The 20,534-nt window shown below is 47.1% G+C and overlaps 1 protein-coding gene and 1 pseudogene across 2 annotated transcripts in view; one reads left to right on the forward strand and one right to left on the reverse strand.

Moving 5' to 3' along the window:
- The window catches only part of INPP5D (inositol polyphosphate-5-phosphatase D), a 128,560-nt gene that overhangs the window by 46,195 nt on the left and 61,831 nt on the right, over window positions 1–20,534 (reverse strand). For both annotated transcript variants that reach the window (XR_003002624.1, XM_024740498.1), the window contains exons 4-8: window positions 18,911–19,082; window positions 14,868–15,008; window positions 6,196–6,283; window positions 1,623–1,703; window positions 1,401–1,472 (exon numbers count right to left, since the gene is read on the reverse strand). Coding sequence is in view for 1 of the 2 variants with exons in the window: in XM_024740498.1 (XP_024596266.1) it covers window positions 1,401–1,472; window positions 1,623–1,703; window positions 6,196–6,283; window positions 14,868–15,008; window positions 18,911–19,082 (554 nt within the window). In the remaining variant the exon portion in view is untranslated. The remainder of the gene's footprint in view (window positions 1–1,400; window positions 1,473–1,622; window positions 1,704–6,195; window positions 6,284–14,867; window positions 15,009–18,910; window positions 19,083–20,534) is intronic.
- On the forward strand, window positions 9–1,336 carry LOC112396694 (calmodulin-binding transcription activator 1 pseudogene; annotated as a pseudogene).

The raw sequence follows: 20,534 nt of genomic DNA on the forward strand, positions 1-20,534 counted from the left end.
CCTCGGCCATGTGTCCCGCCCTGGTGTCCCTCCCGCACGTGACCACTGGGCTTCTGTTTCTGAGCCTCCCTGCCGCAGAGGGAGTTTCCATGGGCAGCTCGCGAGAGTCGCTGAAACGTGGGAGGAGCCCAGCTTGTCCACCGTGTGCACATCAGCTATTCTGCCAGGTCTGGTGAAGGGAACGGATGAACGACTGGAAGATGGTTTATTCACAGCTGAATGTGGCAACACTCATTAATCTGATGTGTCATCTACTTCCACAAAGGATTTTAGCAACAGATTTATGCTCCTGGGCCTTGTTACAACCAATAAGTGAACATTCACTGATAATAATTAGGAAAAAGACAATTGCCTAGGCATGTTCAGAAGATGGAAATACATCTTAATATCGAGTTGTCATCAGGGCTAGGAAGGATTTGGGGGTGGGCATCCTGTCCTGTTTCTGAATGTGGAACCAGTGCTGCGCAGAAAGAAGAGAAGAAAACAGCGCGCTCGGGGCCCCGGTCGCGCGGAGGCGGATGGGCACGCGCAGGGGAAATGGCTGCCGAAAACAAGCCGGAAGGGCGGTTCCCAAAGTGTATTCTGCGGAACGCGCGCCTGCTGCGTTCTCAACACCGTGCCACCTATGGAAGACGATCACGGGAAGAGCAACAGTCACGTAAAAATCTTTTTACCGAAAAAGCTGCTTGAATGTCTGCCGAAATGTTCAAGTTTACCCAGAGAGGCACCGTTGGAACACTAATGAGAGATCATGATGCAGCCGTCCTTCTGGATTTCTTAATAATGTGTGACCCTTCACCTTTGATCCCCTGACCTGCATTACCTTGGTAACCATTTCATTTTTTAAATTTCATTTCATTTTTTGATTTTGGTGTACAAGCTGTAACACTTCATCTCTCAAAGTGTCACACGCTGATTTCCTCAAATAGAGATACCCCTTTGAGCGATAAAAAAGAAAAAAAAAAAAAAAAACGAAAAGGAAAACAAATTTCTGGGCCTGGAGATTCTAACTCAGTCACTTTCGGGGAAGTCACAGGAATCCCTTTTTTCCCCCTAATCCCTCCCTGAGGCACTATTTTCCAGCCAGTTGGGGGAGGCCCTCTGTTTGATGACACTCACTGGCCCCATTTGGAGAAGGAAGAAGTTTTGGCATCTTGGGCCAATGAGAAGCTCCTTCCTTGGGAGCCTCCCCATGGCGAAGGCTCCACAGGTTCATCTGGGCACCCATTCTAAGGTTTAACCATCTTCCCAGGGAGCTGGTTCCGCTGACCGTCAATCTCAGCCCAGCCGTTGGGCTCCCTCCTGAGGAAGGACTGGGGGTCCATCAAAAGCCCCCCTTCCCCAGGGACCAGAACCGCCCCCAGCCCCCTCCTGGGAAGCACAAATCCACAGCCACTTACCTCAAAGGTGACTGGTGGGATGAGGGAACGCCAGTGGGAAGACTCGGGACCCTCATGCAGCAAGGCCTTGACCTGTGGGCAGAAACGCACTGGGTCCTTCAGGCTGGGAGGTGAAGGGAAGGCAGTACAGGTTGGGACAGAGTCACAGGGGTACCTGGGCATTCTCCAAGCGAAGAGGGGGCCATAGAGAAGTCCAGGGAAGCTGCAGGGTCCCCCACATACCTTATCTTCAATAGAAGACAGCAGACTTGTCAGTTGGCTGAGCTTGGCCACCATGTTGATCGGATTGGCCTCACCAGGCACCTGGTACATGAGAGCACATAAGGACGGGATGCTGAGTGCCAGCCGCTGAGAGGCGTCAGGCTGTGCGCTTTCCATGCTTCATCTTGGTTCATCTCCCTAACAACCCCACGTATGATTATTGTCCCCCTTTGAAGACAAGGAAATCAGGGATACGTACAACCGTCTCAAAATTATGATGACCAAAAAATGCATCTTCCTTTCTTCTTCCCTCTAAATCTGCTTCTTCGCTGGTGCTTCTAGTTGCTTAAACAAAACTGAGGCCTGTCCTCGATTATAACCTTTCCACCCTCCTACGTGTACTGCATCGGTGCTCCTGGCTCCACTTCCGAAACATGGCCGTCCCCTGCTCAAAACCCCCTGGTCCAGCTGCTTCCCACCACTGAGAGGAAATGATCCAAACTATTAAAGACTCTGTATGATCCACCCCTCAGCACCAGCCACGCTCATCCTCACTTCTGATCTGCCCTTGGCCTTGAGCTACACTTTCTGAGGAATCCCTAGAAACATGGATGCCACCTGAGAAGGCCACTTCCTTGTCATTCAGGTCTCAGAGCCACAGAGAGGTCTTCCCTGACCACACGAGCTAAAATCATCTCTACTAGATCACCCTGCTTTGTTTCATACCGATCACCACGATTGTTTATTTGCTCTTTGTGTATCTCCCCTGCTAGAATGTAAACACTGTGAGAATTGGGACCGTGAGAAATGTGTCCGGTGCTGTGACATTGGTGCTTGGCCAGTGAAGATGCTCGGTAAAGTTGTTCAATGCATGCCTGAGGCCCAGAGAGCTGAAGTTACCTGTCAGAAGTCACACAGCTAGTAATGGCACAGCAGGCCAGGAAACCATGTCTGCTTGGTACCAAGTCCACGGTCTCAAGCATTTATTCACAGAACAAATACTTACAAAGCAGCTATTCTGTGCCAGACACGTTCCCAAGGTGCTGGAGATGTAGAGTTAAAAGGGCACCATCCCCACCCTCCACTAGGACAAGAACACCAGACTTGACAATCTTGAACACCAAGCAGAGTGGAATGAGGGTTGTCACCGATGAGGAGATGTCCCTTTACCCCACCCCTTCCTGAGTAAGTCAGCCAGGTTACACAGGCTTTTTTTTTTTTTTTTTAAATAAGTATTATTATTATTTAAAGATTTATTTTTATTTATTTATTTTGGCTGCACCGGGGTCTTAGTTGCGGCACATGGCGTCTAGTTCCCTGACCAGGGATGGAACTCAGGCCCCCTGCATTGGGAGCTCGGAGTCTTACCCACTGGACCCCCAGGGACGTCCCTACAGAGGCTTTTGGCCTCAGTTTCCCAGCAGCCGCTTTAGCTCTCTCCTTCTGCCGTCACCAACCACCGTCACTTCTGACCATCAGCAGTACTGCCGCTACGGCCACCTCCAGCACAGCCATCACCGCCATCATTGTGCCCCTTACTCTTTGTCCCAACTTTCTCTAATTCTTTTTGGTTTGGCCCTTGCTTCTCGACAAAGCTCTCAATCAGTCTTCAGTTATTATTGTTCAGCAGGAGGGCTCAAAAGAGTGGAGCTGAGATGCAGGTAAGAATGGAGCAGGACAGCAGGTGGGAGACTACAGGATCCCTTGTTTTAGGGGTGTTTTTCTCATGAAGAGTTGAAAAGATGGCAGATTCAAACCCCCTCATCCTCCTTCAGACACTGGAGATCGCCTGCTTACTACCCGGCCCATCACCTGGTGGTAGGATGGTGTCTTCTCCACTCTCTCTTCGAATCTGTGTCTTTTGGGGCAGGTTTGGTAAAGACGTACAAAGTATAAATGAAGCTACCAACCAAGTGGGAGTTAGTTCTTGGAACAAAAGGTATTAGAAGAACGCTGGAGCTTAGCCTCTACTGCCTCGTTAGGCAGAATACATATGACCATGTGATGGGTTCGTATGCTATGCCCAGCGTGTTTAAGATGTATTGACTCTTCTAGTCCTTGGTTTGCAGATGGGGAAACTGAGTCAGAGTGGTGAGTCACTTGTTCAAGGTCACAAAGCTGGTATTGACCTGAGATTTGAATGTAGATCTCGCCCAGTGGGTCTCAGCTGGTACAGATTTGGCCCTCTGGGGTCATTTGACAATGTCTGGAACATTTTGGGTTGTGAAAATTGGGGGATTCTAATGGCATCTAGTGCATAGAGGCCAGGATGTGTTAACATCGTACAATGCACAGAACAGTCCCACACAGCAAAAGATGATCCGGCCCCAAATGTCACTAGCGTTGAGGTTGAGGGCAAAATTCACAACTCAGCCTCAATGTGGGCGAATTGGTCTGAGGGCCACCTGTGGGTTTGTAGAAGCTGACCTGGTTACTGCACTTAGCTTTTCAGTTGAACTTCGGAGGATGTGGGCTCCAAGGTTAACGACTCTCTGTTCTTACATAGGGCAGACCCAGGGCTCTCCCCAAACTTCGGACCAGCAGTCATTTTGATAATGTTGCATTTTGCGCCTCCCAGCCGTTCTCAAATAAATGTCGCGCAGGGGTCCCCATCTTATCTTGCCTACCTAACGGAAAGGGCCTAGTGCTGGTAAGAGGCTACCATGGCCAGATGTCTCACTTACTCCCTCATATACCCCTGCAGTGGCAGGTATGACAATGCCCATTTCTCAGATAAGGCAACTAAGGACAGGGCAGGCGGGAAGGAGGTGAGTCAGATATTGAACTTGTATGTTTTTGATCCAGAGGCCAGTGTTCTTTCCTCTACCTCAGGCAGCCTCGGAACTCCCTCTTCCATTTGTGAATTTCTGGAGGCATCAAGACATTGTCTGCTTTTCTTGACAAGTCAGGGTCTCAGACAGGAGGGTGGCAGCCAGAACCCTTTCTCTAAATCCTGATGCCACCTCCCATCCCGTCACTACTCTGTCCTGCCACCGAATGCAAACACTCTGGCCTCTGCACGCAGGGAATCACGCTGGGGCGTGGCTGTTACCAGCTTTTCTCTCTGGAAGCTTCTCCCTCTTCCAATCCTACTTCAAAGATTTGGGTGTGTGGTCTTGTATTCAAACGATTTAAATTTTAGTGTCTGGTAGGGTCACTGTTTTGTCTAGATTTGCTTTTACTTTCCCGGAAATTAACCCACCATTCACTTCAAGGAGAGCAAAATTACGTCGTCGTTTTTTTTTTTATCCTGATGAATTTTAAGTTGTACAAATAAAACACACATTTTCTCAGTTAAAAAAAAAAAAACTCCAAAAAACCATTTGGGCAAACCTGAAGTCTCCCCTGACCCAGGCCCCTCTGGCCCAATTCCATCCCCTCCTCGTGAACAGAGTAGCCCTTTGGGTATAAACACTTCTGGTACGATTTCCACGTGTAGACTTACATCCTAGTTTATATATTGTTCTACCGTTTGCTTTTTTCACCCAACAGTATGCCTTGGAGTCAGTGCATCCACCTTAGAACAGAATTCTGCATCATACTTTAACCCTTTCTCTCTCTGTTTGTGTTTCCAGCGTTTCTGTTTTAGAGACAAAGCTGTGATAAACATTTTTGTCAACATCTCTATGCAAACATGTAGACCCTAAGGCAGCTGCCTGCAGGTAGAATGGCTTACTTGAAGGACTCCGGGCATCAAACATTTTCATGCAAACGGCTAAAGTGCCTTTCAGGAAAGCCGTTTCCACTCTCAGCTGTGAGTCCCTGACCCTCACGTTAGAGCCAAGTCCTGGCTTCACCAATCAAGTTTTCCTGTCTGAGAGGCAAGAAGAGGTCTCCCTGCTTTGCAGGTCATTTTCCAGTTACTAACGAGGTGTTAACTAACATCTTTTCCAGGGTATCCCAGCTATTCCCAGTCCCTCTTCAGTAAAACAGGCTTTTAAAATCCTCTTCCCACTTAAAAATGTGGTTGCTTTTACTTAATCGAGCTTGGAAGGGTTTGCTTTTTAAACATTTTTAAACCCTTGTCCCTTGCAAGTACTTTCTCTGGAAGTCCTATCCGTGCTTGTTTTTAGCTTTGCCGAGGACACCTTCTGTGACACAGGCAACTTGGCCTTGGCCCCCTGCCAGGCTGTGAGCACGCATACGTGTGTGCATGTGCATGTGTGTGCGTGTGCATGTGTGCGCGTGCACGTGTCTGGCGGGGGGCCTGCCTTCACCTGCTCTTCCTGGAGCATGAGGTGGGATCAAGCATTTAGGCACCTCAGGTTTTTTTCAGCTTCTGATGAGAAATGGTGGGAAAAGGTCCTGCCTTGCCTCCTTATTCAGCACTAATAAGGAGTTTTGCTGGCTGTTGCATAATTTGAAATCTTTGTTCCTCAAATCAAAATCCAGCGAGGGCAGGGGGATAAACCTTACTGGGGGTCAGGGTGCTGAGGCTCCCCGGCCCCCTTATACTCTGGGGGTCCAACAAAGGCGGTGCTTCCTTCTGAGCCCTCGGGACATTGGTTACCTCTTCTCCCCATGCCGCATCCGACCCCCCACCCCTGCCCCACCGGTTTTATCAATCTCATCTGTCCAATCCCAAAGTCTTTACCTGAGGCCGTGGACGCAGGCTGGGGGAGAGCTGCTGGTCAAACAGTCTCTGCAGAGATTCCAGGGTAGGGAGGGTCCGGGTGACTTCGCTGGGGGCAGGGGACAGGGTGAAGGTCAAGGATTAGTGAGGACCCAGTGAGGCATCACACACACAGCCTCCAGCTGGAGAGGCAGCGTGGTCACACCCACTCTGGCAAAGGCAGGGATCCTCCCCAGAAGGACAAGCCTGGGCAAAGATCCAGGCCTGCCGGTACTGGTCCATCTCCTGAGAACCCCCCACCCCTTCCGTCCTGACCAGGACCAAACTGGAGCCGTGATGCGTAAACCTGATTCACCTTTGTTTAGCCACACTCAACTACAAAGCCTGTAGAAAATTTGCATCTAGAATCACAAAACTACTTAGAAATAATTTAGTCATCCATGGTTCCCAAACTTTAGTGTTTGTAAGAATCACACCCTCACCGAGTGTTAAAAACGCAAATGTCTGGGCCCCAACCTGATCTGGTCTGGAATCTGCATTTTAATTTGGTGCCCCAGGGGCTTCGCGTGCGAGCAGTCTGTGCTTTCTGGTTCACATCTCCTCGGAGCAGCTAAGGTGGATGCCCAGAGAGATCTGTCATTGTCTAGTACGCTGACAATTCCAATACCAGGGCTTTATTGATCCTTTGTTCCCTTCTCATCTTTTTCTATTTTCCCATTGTTTTAGGCAGGGTGGGCAGACAATTTTGAGTTCTATTTTTCATCTATTATTTCATCAAAAACTTCATGTTTTTACACATGCAACATTCCTAGTGGTCTCAAAATATTCTATCAATTAAATGTACCAAAATCAGTTGCTAGATATTTGGGTTATTTTGAGATCTTGGTGATTATAAATAAAGGCTGCTGTGAACAGCTTTGTTCATATAGCTCTTCTTTATTTATTTTCAATTACAGTTTTAAGATAACCAGAGATTATGGCTCTTGATCAATATCCTTAAGCCTTTGAGTGACGGTGGCCTTGGGCACTGTTCCAGCCTGCTCATCCTTTGTGCTATCTGAATTCTGTTATTCTCTTCTCTCTTTCTTTTAGTGGGCATAACAGTGCATTTTAATACTGATGAATTGATTGGCATATCTTTAATTTCTAATGTCTAAGTATTTTTCTATCTGGTTGGTTTCTATTGTATTTCTCTTCCTATAAACTGTTCATGACCATTGTTGGTCTTCTGTTGGGAATTTGCTGGTATTTTTATACATTGGTATAAACTCTTACTTATTGCTTTACTTTTTATTTAATCTGGGTGTTGTAAGTTTGTTTTTTCCCCCATTCTGTTGTTTTCACCCTAGGTAGGCTGGATTTCATTATAAAGTGCTTTATAGTTTTTTACTGCTCTACTTTTCACCTTTTCCTTGGAAATTTTTTTGCTTACCTTAGTTAAAAATTTATCAGCATTTACTCGTGAGCAATTAGTAGCTCACTTTAAATTGGTTTCTCACTCTTTTAAAAGTTATGTTATAAACAGGGTTTTGGGGAGTTGTTGTTATATCTTTTTAGTTCCTTACTTCATCTGGAATTTTAAAAAAAGTATGTGGTGGAAATAAGTTCACCTTTTTCCATGTTGCTATTCATTTTCACTCAACTGCACTTACTCTTTTTTCCACAGTTCTTTTGGGCTAGATCATTGCACAAGCTCATCTTAAATATGATAGGATTTACTTTCAGAATTCATATCATTCATTCAATGAAAACTCTGGAGTGCCTCATATGTACTAGGCAATGTCATGTTCATAGATTGACACATCTCACCATTGCAAGGATGGTGTTGTAGCCTACTGGCTTTGATTGGCCATCCTTGGGACGCCTCTGGGGGCCAAGGATGGGGTGGGGGGAGGTAACTGGCCTGGGGAGGGGGAAGGAAGTGCCAGGCAGACAGGGTTCTCAGTTTCTTTCCCACCTCCAACAGAGCTACTCTGTTAACATAGTGGTATTCTGTTTAAACTGTCATTTCATAAAAGAATTCTAGGCCAAAAAAAAAAAAAAAGAAATTCTAAAGCACTAATTCAGAACACGCTTTACCATCAAATAGATCTCCCTCATTGTTCTCCTCTTTAAAACTATTATTTTAAAAACACAAGTACATATACACAAACTGAATCTTTAGGATTTTCTAAGAATAATGCTGTTATCTCTGTATTTCTAACCCTGGTAAAATTTTGAGAAATCTGGCTCTCAGACGTGTCTGGAGGTGTTGGTTAGGGTCAGAATGACCAAAGACACGTAGGGACTTGAGTTGGAAGACTTAAGAACTGGTCTTATCATACAGAAAGGATTTGTCCAGGGAAGTTACCATCAGCAGGGTCCCTGGGAAGCTTGTCTCAGCTTCAGGTCACCAGCTCAAGGGAAGATGGGGAGCAAAGACAGGGAGGGCTGCAGTCCTCAGGCAGGTCAGAGCCCAGACACAGCCCAGAAGGGGCCTAGGCCCCCTGAGGGAGCCCTCCCAGAAGGACAGGCTCCTCCCACCTTGGTCTCAGAGAGATGGTTAATTTCCCCAAGATTCCCATTCAGTTTCCAGCTCCCACATCCAGTATCTCCTAACAGGGAACTCCAGACTCAGAAGGAACATTCTGATACTTTGTTGTTTCTTAATTTTTTCTTCTCTGATTTTTTGCTTCTTTTTCTTTTTGCTTTAGCAAAAATTTCTCATACAGTGTTAAATAATCAGGTGATGATGGGCATCTCTTTTTCTTTTATTAAAATGTTTAATGGGATGATTTTAATGTTTCCCTGTTAAGTGTAATTGGTTTTACATTGACACATATTGCATTATTAAGGAGGGATACTTCTAGTCCTTTTTAAAAAATGATTTTTAAAAATTAGAAATGACTTTTATCAGGTCTATTAGTACATCTATGCAAATGATTCCCTTATCTCTAATCTCCTGCTAAATTACAGTGTTTTCTTTTTATTGACTCACACTTACAGTGATTTCTTAGATAAAACCTACATTTTTCATATCACTTAAATTATATTTGCTAGAATATTACTGAAATATTATACGTTTATATTAATAAATGAAACTGGATATAGTTTATTTCAGGCTATTATCTTGATTAGGTTTTCAGATTTGAATTGTACTTTTCTTGAATATTGAATTAGGTGATTTTTGTCATTCCCGAATAATTTATAAATCACGGTTATTATTCCTTGAAAGTTCAAAGAGGGTATACATGGTAATTTTTACATTTCATATTTCACATAAAATATTAGTTTCATTTAATTATAATTTGAAGATTTGTAGCCACGTAATTGTACACTGTACTCTTTACTGATTTGGAAATCTTTAATGCAAATTATTAAATCTACTACATTTCTAATTTGTAAAATTTCCTTAATTGACTTTTTCTTAATTTATTTCTGTTTTTAACTATTTTCCCCCTGCTCGTTTTCTTTCCAGTTGTTGTTATTGTTCATTCCCTTAACAGAGATTTCTTAAAGACCCTGTTTTGTTCACTGCTGTATCTCTAGCCCCTGGAACAGTGTGAGGCTCGTAGTTGGCACACATGCAATCTTTGTTCACGAATATTGAATACATTACTGTTTCCAGTACTCTGCGTGACCGTGGAAATATCAAGGCAATCAGGGTATGACCCATGATGCCTTCAGGAGACTGAGAGCCTGGATTAAGTCTGTATGCTTGACTTATTGTTCTACGCCTCCCTTTCCATAACAGAGCATTTAAAGCTATGGCTTTTCCTCCAAGTAGTGCTTTGGCCGCATCATCTAGAGTTCTGATATACAGAGGCTCGATTACCCCGGGTTTCCAAACCTACCCCACGTAGGCTATCATTGTGTCAAGTGTCTTCTTTAATTCAGCTGTGATTGGAGATGATCAAGAAAGGCCAGATGGTTGGGTAGTTGTGGCTAGTTTGTTATTTATTTCTATTTTCATCATACTGTGTTCTGGGAACACAGAATGAACACTTTTGCTTTGGGTGTATTCATATCCAGCTGCTCAGTAGGCTGCTGGGTTCTTATTTTTAGGATTACAGCACTCTAAAATTACTGGAAAAAAACTCTTGGAAACTTTTTGAAGTGAGGCCTTGTGATTAGTATATTTTCACCAATTTTTTAAATCTGCAAAGACTCCTTTGGCTCTTGAATGATATCTAGGTTGAGTTAATCCCAAGGAGAAGTCAGTAGTCTTCTCCTTGGAGATATTGCTTCAGAATTTTTATTATATCATCAAGGAGTATGAATAATATTAAGTATTGTAATTTGTAAAACTCATGGTGCTGTTCCTAATTATTTACTTTCCGAGCTCATCTTCCCGTGTGGTTTAGAAGATTATAAGAAGAGGTTTTGGTGCTGCTATTCGGTAGTTCTGTCATTGGATCTTTATGAGGCTTCTCAATACCTGGATTTAGCTCCTTTATAAACCTGGAAACATTTTTTTCTTTTATATATTTAGTCATCAATTACACATCATTTTTTCCTTGCTTCTTGGAGAGCCCACCCTACCAGCTATAAGTTGAATCTCTATGCCCTCTTTCCAAAGACTATCAATTTTTAATCACACATTCTTGGCATATGCTTTTTTTGCGGTACGCGGGCCTCTCACTGTTGTGGCCTCTCCCGTTGCGGAGCACAGGCTCCGGACGCGCCGGCTCAGCGGCCATGGCTCACGGGCCCAGCCGCTCCGCGGCATGTGGGATCTTCCCGGACCGGGGCACGAACCCGCGTCCCCTGCATCGGCAGGTGGACTCTCAACCACTGTGCCACCAGGGAAGCCCTCTCGTGTTTTTTATATATACTTCCCTGACACTCTGCTCTGTTTTGTGATTTGATTTTCGAGTTTGATTTGAAAACTATGGGTTCATTTTATGGCCTCCAATGAAGCAGTTATAATGATGGTATTTTTGTTTTGGTTGGTTGGTTTATCAAAATCCTTACCCTGCTCTCACTTAATTGATACAATAACCTCTCTGACACTTAGACATTTTATTTTAAACTTCTACTTACAATCCTCCTCATTTCTCCACTTCATGGGGTATCAAGTATTTCCAGACTCTGGAGACTTAATTCTTTATTCTCTTTCTCTGGAAAAGTTTCTGTCTGGTTCTAGATAATCTAACTTAGGGTTACAAATCTGCCTCGAGCCTTTGTGCTGCGGAAGTCCCTTCTTTCAGACACAGGTAGCGACACTGTAATGACAGTTTTGCAGAGGAGGCTCTTGCACTGTTTCTCAGTTCTCTGGGACTTTCCCATCCTCACGCTGGCGTTTGTGTTGGGCCAAGTGGTCTGAGTGGACAAAACTGGCCACCATTGGCACCATCCTCAGCACCCTGTTCCGGTTCCTTCTCCTCCACCCCACCTCTCAACGTCTACCCTGGGCCCCCTTTCCCCTCCATCTGCACTCCCCCCTGTGGTGACCTTACCCCACTCATCTCCCAGCTTCAAGTGCCAACGCATGCTGATGACTCCCAGACATATACCCTTACCCCTGACGTTTCCTGTGCTCTAACTTCTAGAACTAAATCCTTGGTTGGTGGCTCAACTCACAGGATGTCTAATACCGCCTCAAGCCAATGGTGGCTAAGAGAAAGATGCCTCTCCTCCACCCCCTCCTCTTTGACTTTCCCCATCTAAGTAACTGGCATCATCCACCACTCAGCTGCTCGCACCAAAAACCCAAGGGTCACCCTCGATTCGTCTTCCCCCAACCCTACATCCATCTGCCAGCTCCACCATCCACACACGCCCCGGGTCACACCAGCTCTCAGCACCCACAAGCTCCCAAGCCTTGGGTCAGCTAGCTAATATCTATCAGCTCTTCCTGTGTGCCAGGCCTTGGGTCAGCTAGCTAATACCTATCGGCTCTTCCTGTGTGCCAGGCCTTGGGTCAGCTAGCTAATACCTATCGGCTCTTCCTGTGTGCCAGGCCTTGGGTCAGCTAGCTAATACCTATCGGCTCTTCCTGTGTGCCAGGCCTTGGGTCAGCTAGCTAATACCTATCAGCTCTTCCTGTGTGCCAGGCCTTGGGTCAGCTAGCTAATACCTATCGGCTCTTCCTGTGTGCCAGGCCTTGGGTCAGCTAGCTAATATCTATCAGCTCTTCCTGTGTGCCAGGCACTGTCGAAACCCAGGACTCAGCAGGATGCAAAGCAGACACAAATCCCTGCCTCCTCTCGCTTCCCTTCTCGTGGGCCACCATCAGGTCACAAATATAGTAGCTCCCAACTGCCTGCTGCTTTGGGTCTGCCTCCTAAGACCCAGTCTCCACTGCCCTGACTCAGATTATGGCACAATCCTGAAAATCTCTACCAGGCCTTGGGAGTCTGTGTGATGTGGCTCCTGCTAGCGTTGCCAGATAGAACACAGGACACCCAGTTAAATTAGAGTTTCAGATAAACAATGGATAATCTACTAGTGCAAGTATATCCCAATATTGCATGGTATATACTTATGCTAAAAAAGTATTTGCTGTTCATCTAAAGTTCAGACCTAACTGGCCATCCTGTGTTTTTATTTGCTAAATATGACCACCCTACACCTGACTCTTCCCAACCTCCACTCCTAACACTTTCCTTCACTCTTTATGCTCCAGCCTCACAGACTTTTTGTTCCTCGAGGCTGGCCTCATTCCCACCTCAGGACCTTTGTACTTGACATCCCGCTGCCAAATAGCTGGATGGCTAGCTCCCTCTTGTCACTGAGGTCCCAGCTCTGCGACTGCCTCAGAGAGGTCTCCTTGACCCCCAAAGGACACTAGCACCCTCCCACCCAACGTCTCTCTAGCACTTTTCCCTATTTTATTTTGTCATGATGTTTACTAAAATTATCTTGTTTATTTACAGACTTAATCTACCGCTATACTTCCTTACTAAGACATCAGCTCCAACAAGGCCTAAAGAGCAGGACTTTGTGCATTTTTGTTTATCGCTGCATCCCAGCTCCCAGAATAGAGCTCAGGGCAGGCTCTCCATACATATTTGTTAAGTGAGTGAATGAATGAATGAATGAAGAGCTGTTCCAATCAAAGCAGTTTGAAATCTACTAGTTTATAGTTAGTTTCATGGAACAACATCTGCAGGGTTTGCAGGGGGATGGGAAACATAATTTTTTCCTAAGATTTTCTAAAAGTCCATCCCTAACCGCGTCTTCAAGCCTGACTATCACTCTGCCTATGAAGTGAAGACAAACAAATGTTGGGGGGAATTTAGAACATCACGCGGTCTCTCTACTTCTAACTCGAAGTTAACTGTTCAGTAAGTAAAGGCCTGTGGAAAACTAGAGAACTAGCTATGTTGAGGAAGCTGCTGTCACCATAAGGATGAGGTGACCCAGATTCTAGGAAAGTCCAGGTAGCAAAGCAGTGTTGGGGAAATGTTCTGAGTGTACTGGGTGAAACTTGTGGAGAGACTTAAAGCTATATCTCCTCTGGACAAGGAAGCAGCAAAGAACAGGATATCCACTGGAGCAGCAATAAAAGCTCGCTACCAGTCATGATGAAATTGTGTTTCTCGAAAAGAAAGTGCCGTGTGTGTGTGTTTTTCCTAGTGATAAATGATTTATAACAACAGCATCACATGGAGAAATAACTCTGTGGAAATCTACAAAAATGATGGCTCTGGGTCCAATTGGCTGAAACTGCGTTAGTTGAAAGCCAATTCCTTGAAAGTAAACCTGACTGGCCAATTTGATGAGGGCTCAATTTGTCAAAGAAATTATTCGTTAAATTTACCAAATGTACTGACTGTGCTTTTTAAGAACCTTTAGAAGGAAAGTTCAAATTGATTGCTGCTGATGAAAGATTCTTGTTTGCATAGAATCTAAGCTAAGATAGATATGGTGGCAGAGAAACTGACAAAAGAATTCTGAAACTGCTGTATATGTAATAAAACACAAAACAGTATAGACTGATAAAACCTCACCCACATGAAGTGCTATTTTTCCAACCAACATGTTGACCTTTCATTTGCCATGGGATTGTTTTGGGTCCCTGTGATTTCTTTCAGATGCTTTTAAATGTGATTTTCTATTTTTTCAAGCATTTAAAAAATTCTTTTGTCAATTCTTCAGAGAGTGTATCAGCTTTAAGTTTGCACTTTTAACAATTAAAATGTAATTAAACTTAATTTTAATGGTAATGAAATTAAAGCACATCATGAAATTAAAACACTGAAAGAAACTGGAATTTTTACCAATTGGTCCTTCAGTGAATTCAATAGCAGAACCCTCAAGTTTTGGTGAATCGGCTCACTTTAAAAACCTGCCGTCACTGGCAATCTTGAGCCATCACCACCCACGTAGAAAATAGGCTGATTTTAATTTATCTCCTCTTGGTGCCCTTACGTGCTTATTAGATGTGCCGGCTGCAGCAAGAAAGACGAATGGCAGCAAAAGCTGTAGCCTCTGGATCCTTAGCAAGTGTGAAAGGGCTGGCGGTGTACTCCCGCCCACCCCTTCCCATAGCAACTGGCCTCGAATTAACTTTCGTTAAAAAAAAAAAAAGCCAACAACCACCAAGTTCAAATGCCATGAAAACAAAACCTCCAACAACCAGATTTCTAAGCCCCACCCACAGCCCAATTACCCAGAGCTGGACACCGGGGCTAAGTGCAGGGGTCACCCTAATGAGCTAGTTCTCTCACCCACGGTCCCCCTTCTCCTATCCTCACAGCAGCCATTACCCATAGAGCTCCTTGCAGAGAAGCACAGTCAGTTTCTTGAGATGAGGCAGACTGCAGGAGCCCGACTTCACAAAATCAGAGTCCAGGGTGAGCTGAGTGCTTAAATAATCTTGGATAGCTTTCAGATGCTCTTCTGGAAGCCTGAAAAAAAAAAAAAGGAGCGATAACAACATGCTTCTTCGGTTCCTAAACGACAGACACCAGCAGTAACAGGCAGAAGAAGAAATCTGAATTCTCAGAGTCTCCAGCTGAGACACCGGCCCCAGGAGAACATTCGCACACCTGGACAGGCTCCCTGGGTCTTACTGAAGGGGTGGAGATCAGGTCAGACAAGAGTAAAGGGCCCCAAGGGAGGCTGCCTCTAAACCCACCCACTGCTTTGATTGGAACAGCTCTTCAATCCATTCATTCATTCATTCACTCACTTAACAAATATGTATGGAGAGCCTGCCCTGAGCTCTATTCTGGGAGCTGGGATGCAGCGATAAACAAAAATGCACAAAGTCCCTGCTCTTTAGACCTTGTTGGAGCTGATGTCTTAGTAAGGAAGTATAGTGGTAGATTAAGTCTGTAAATAAACAAGATAATTTTGGTAAACATCATGGCAAAATAAAATAGGGAAAAGTGCTAGAGAGACGTTGGGTGGGAGGGTGCTAGTGTCCTTTGGGGGTCAAGGAGACCTCTCTGAGGCAGTCGCAGAGCTGGGACCTCAGTGACAAGAGGGAGCTAGCCATCCAGCTATTTGGCAGCGGGATGTCAAGTACAAAGGTCCTGAGGTGGGAATGAGGCCAGCCTCGAGGAACAAAAAGTCTGTGAGGCTGGAGCATAAAGAGTGAAGGAAAGTGTTAGGAGTGGAGGTTGGGAATAATGAACATTAATATATAGTAAAGAACATTATAGGTGGAAGGAAGTGATAGCGGCTGGGGATGGGAAGTGTTTATCCTTTGAAAAGGAGAGAGAAAGCTTTGAAAATGCACAGAGGACTTGTTTTCCTGCTTCATCAATTCCTAAAGATCGGATCTGAGGGCTGAGGGATGCTCTAGTCCAGAGATGGCAAATGGCTACAGCTCACAGGCGAACTCCAAGTTCACAGCCAAGGACCACCTGGAACTCTGTGTCAGGGAGGTTCCCAGTCATCCGAGGCTCCAAGGGGAAGTCTCTGTGCTGAGTGGTGGGGCTGGGGGTACGGTATTGGCAGCCTAGGTGCCGGGCCTTTGCACCCCCAGCCCTTGCTCCTGGTCTGGTCCAGTCCCTTTCAATTACGGATGAAGCACATGGGCCCGAGGCAGGACCTGCCCTCGCCTCTCACAGGATGGCCCAGCAGAGGCAGAGCCCGGGCCGCATCGTGCCAGGGCTGCCCCCGAGGTCTGATCGCACCTCTACATTCTATCACCCAGCAGCATTTTTTCCTGGATAACTTTTGAGCTTTTGTTCCTATAATAATGAACATTATAATTACAGCAAGTATGTCCTGAGCATAACATACCAGTCACTCTGCTTAGCCCTTTATGCTCTTTCTTCCCTCTCATCCACAAATCAACGTTATGAGCCAGATATTACTATTATTCCTATTTTACAAACAAGGAAACGGAGGCTCAAGGATGTTGATTTACGTGTGTGAAAAAATTCATACAAGCCTTAAATAGCTTTGCTCCAGCCTTGCAATCAAGTTGAAGCTAGAGGTCACGGGGTTGTTTTTTCTCTAGGATCCTTGAAAGAATGAAAGGCTGTTGCTCTTGAACAGCAACAGCTGTTCAATGAAAGACCGAAAAGACATAGATTAGCCATTTTGACTTATTTAGCCTGAGAAGTCAGCAACTATTTATGTACCAGTTGTCATAATATTTAAGTTTAATCTATACTTATTCTGAGTCTTGACACCATAAAAAAATCCAGTTTCTGCCTCAGTCTGTTTTGCTGAAAAGGAAAAATCTCTCCTACTGCATTAAGATATGTACTTTAACAGTTCTCGTGCCTATTGACTGTAACTTTGAGACCATCAGTACTTGCTTTAGGAAGCGATATTTGTTAAAATGTTTGTGGTAGAAAAGTGTTGACATAAAGACGTTAAACTCTGTTTATCAGAGAAGGTTGATTTTACTCAGCAGTCTTTTCTTAGCTGTGACCTAACTGATTAGATCTAATTAACTTGCACAAAAGACTGTGCAGGTTGTCTTATAATTAAGAATAATCTAAAGGCAGTCCTCTGTGTACAAAGCTATTTTACAAGCAACACAGATTAACTTGCAAACACAAGGCAGAAGCTTAGTTGTTCATGACCCAGAAGAGAACTGAGGGCAGGCACCATGGTCCCTCCAATGTGCTCCACCCACACACCTCCATCTCCAAGCAGAAGTTTTAGGCAAGTTCCATTGCCATTTGTTAGCTGAGAAGCCACACCAGCTTCCCCTCAGCTGCCCCCGCCCCCTCTCAGGAGGCTGCGTGGAGGCTTGGCTGAACACCTTGTCCTGCCCCACTGGGCCCTGAGTCCCTAGAGAAGACCTGTCCCTAGAGAGGAGGGACTGACAAGGAGATGTAGCCAATAGACCGCGTGGGAGAGTCAGGAGGTGATGGGCAGCAGTGGCACCATTGAACATCCTTGCCTATTTCCTCAAGGGCTGCCCTGCATTTAACACCTAAACCTGGAGAGAAATAGAATCTCAAGGAAACTAAACAACAGGCCCTGCCTGAACTATTTTAATAAGCATTTGTTACATGGATACATACATCAGATAATCATGGTAATGGCTCAACATATCCAAAGCACTGGGTATTTAGCTTCTTGAGAAATAGCACAAGGAATTCCAGGAGCGTGCAGAGACTATAACCCGGCGGGCCTGGAGAGCACAAGGAATTCCAGGAGCGTGCAGAGAATATAACCCAGCGGGCCCGGGGAAGAATTAGAGGAAATGTCAAGGTGGAAGTATAGAAACACCAGATATCTTAGCAACCGGTGGCTGTGTGCACCTTCAGGCCTTTGCTTTGTATTTGGCTAAATCAGATGGTAGGTGAGCAGCCCTGGCTGTCTCAAATTAATCTTTCAAGCTGGAGATGTTGCATTAGCCCTGCCAACAGGATATTCTTTGGAGGGTCTTTTCCTCATGAAGAAACAAAAAAGATGTTTTTCAATTTTTAACCCATGGAGATGGCTGTGTACTAATGAATTTCATTTGACACAGATCTAGGGAGTGCCGACTCCGTGCCAGGTGACATGCTGGGTGCTGGGGACACAGTTCCCCTCCCGGAGCTCCTCCCTGTGGAAGCCATCCCCTGGCCTGTGTTAAAGTCAGGGCCTCTGATTTGCAAAATAACCAACGCCCCTCCCAGCCATACCTCCACCTCCCATCATCCAGCCTGGGCCTGCTGAGGGAGGCGAAGGGGCTGCAGGACCTCATCAACATGGACTAGTCTGGTACCACATACGGGGCCAGATCCTGAGAGCCCTGGATCAGGGCAGGTGAAACAAAGTGTTAAAAGGATTGCACCTCACTCCTTCCACCACAAAGAAAGGAGTGGCATGCTGTGTAGACCTCACAGTCTACACCACACATGGAACAGTTGCTCTGACCCATTTCCCGGTGACAAGGAAGTTGGCCTCCTTTGCATGGGGCCCAGAGCAGGTCCAGGCTGCAGTGCAGGCAGCTCCTCCACTGGGACCATCTGAGTCAGTGGACCGCATGGTGGGAGGAGTCTTTGGGACGGGAAAAGATGCCATGTGAGTTCGCAGCAAGCCCCAGCAAGGGAATCACAGCATAGGCCCCTGAAGTCTGGAGCAGGGCCATGCCATCTGCAGCAGAGAACCATCCATCATTCCAGAACCAGCTCCTGCCATGCCGCAGGGCCTGGTAGACATGGAGCACCTGAGCAGGGCCATCCAGTGCCTGTGCAGCCAGAGCTGCCCCGCGAGCTGGGCTCCCTCAGACCCACCGTCGGGAGGCTGGCGGGCTCCACAGCAACCTGTCCTAGTGTGGAAGCGGCATCTCCAGGAGACAGCACAGGGTGAGCTACCTGGGTGTCATGGGGCCTGCCAGGTGGGGACTCACCCACTGGTGTCCATGGTCTGCAGGCGCTGGAACAACGTCTCTGAGAGGCTTGGCCGGCTGACCTCCGTGGCTCGAGGATTATCGTTGGAAACAGGGACCTCCTTGGCCTCACATGGCCCGGCAGATAAATGGATGTTTCTGGGTGGCAGCTCGGGGGGAGACAGGACGCCTTCTACCCAAGACAAGAGCAGGAGTGCCGTCTGGGCTGACCGCTCCCTCCCTCAGGATCACCACCTGCGGAGAGGGGCACGTGGCCCACCCTCTCCGCCCTCTGTGTGGTGATCCTGTCCACCCGCCACGTGGGGTCCAGGCCACTGCGCCCAGCTACAGACCCGTCTGTGCCCGCACTGTCCCTTCCCGGCCCCGCTCCCTTGCCAGCTGACTCCTGGGCTAGACAAGGAGCGTGCCAAGGGCAGGGACCTGGTCTTGGTGGTCTCTGCCCCGGGGCCCAACACAGAGTTTGTCCCCTTGAGGAGCTCTGCAAACGCCTGCCGGGGTCCGATGGCCACGCCGGGCAGGGCTGCTGGCCGCGGACGGCTGGAGACAGCAGCCCCAGAAGCTCAGCAGAACGGCCGGCTTCGGGGCAGAGCAGGGGCCCTGGACCAGCAGAGGTTGGGCTCCCGTCATGGGAGGAGCTGGGCCGGGGAGCAGGCAGGTCCGGCCACACTGCCCCTCCCTCTCCCACCCTGGCCCCCTTTTCTTTGCCCTTTCTCTCCAGCCTCTGTCCTTCTTTCTCTCTTCCTCCAGACCCCCAGAGATAATGAAGGAAGTGAGGGGCTCCCTCCACCCAGGGAACTGAGATATGAAACAAATGACTTGGACTTGGCCTGGGAGATGGGACTCCTGCCCGTTCACCTTGAAAGCTTCCATCCTGCACGTACCACAAATGGGTGAGGGTCCTGAGCCCCTGGGGTCCGCAACCTCCTGTCCGAGCGTCTTTTCACACGGGGTGGCTGCCCCACGGCTCTGGACACAGAGCTGCCCGGGGACGTTCTCTTTAAAGGATGAGCCGTTCCTTCACTTCCTCACCTGGCTTGGGGTTCTTTCAAGGGTTATGATCCCGTTTTGAGCCCCATGGGGACTGGCAACGCCTTGAGAAGACCTGAGCCAAATCCGACCCCTTGGACTGGGGTGGGAGACGCTTGGGTTCAAGCAGACAATGGGTCTTTTTTTGGGAAGGGAAGCCAGCCGTCCTGAGATTGTGCTTCTCTTTCTGGATCTTTTGGGGGGTCTTTTTCTAGTGTTGGGGTCTTTCTTTAGATGGCCGTGCCCAGAGGGACAGAAAAGCTGGCGTGGGGGGTGAGAGGGAAGTGCAGAGGGCATTTCTGCATGATGGCTTCTCGGTGTCGAGACCGAGCCTGGGCTCCTGGGGGCAGCTGGGGGACACACGGCCCAGGCACAGCACTGGCGAGTGACCCTGGACTCACACGTGGATATGTGGGCTCTGCCTGTTTCACAGCTGAGGGCGCCTCTTACTGGGCCAGGGAGGCGACGAGGGACACGGCTGCCTGCGTCCCCTTCACCTCTGCAGACCTGCGCTCCTTTTGAAACACTCTGCCTGGCCCTCGTCTCCTCCAGGAACTGGTGAGACGGCTCTTCAGAGTTTACCCTCGGAGGAGGCTGC

Source organism: Neophocaena asiaeorientalis, unplaced genomic scaffold (assembly GCF_003031525.2).
Source record: "Neophocaena asiaeorientalis asiaeorientalis breed wild unplaced genomic scaffold, Neophocaena_asiaeorientalis_V1.1 scaffold388, whole genome shotgun sequence".
NCBI classification, from domain to species: domain Eukaryota; kingdom Metazoa; phylum Chordata; class Mammalia; order Artiodactyla; family Phocoenidae; genus Neophocaena; species Neophocaena asiaeorientalis.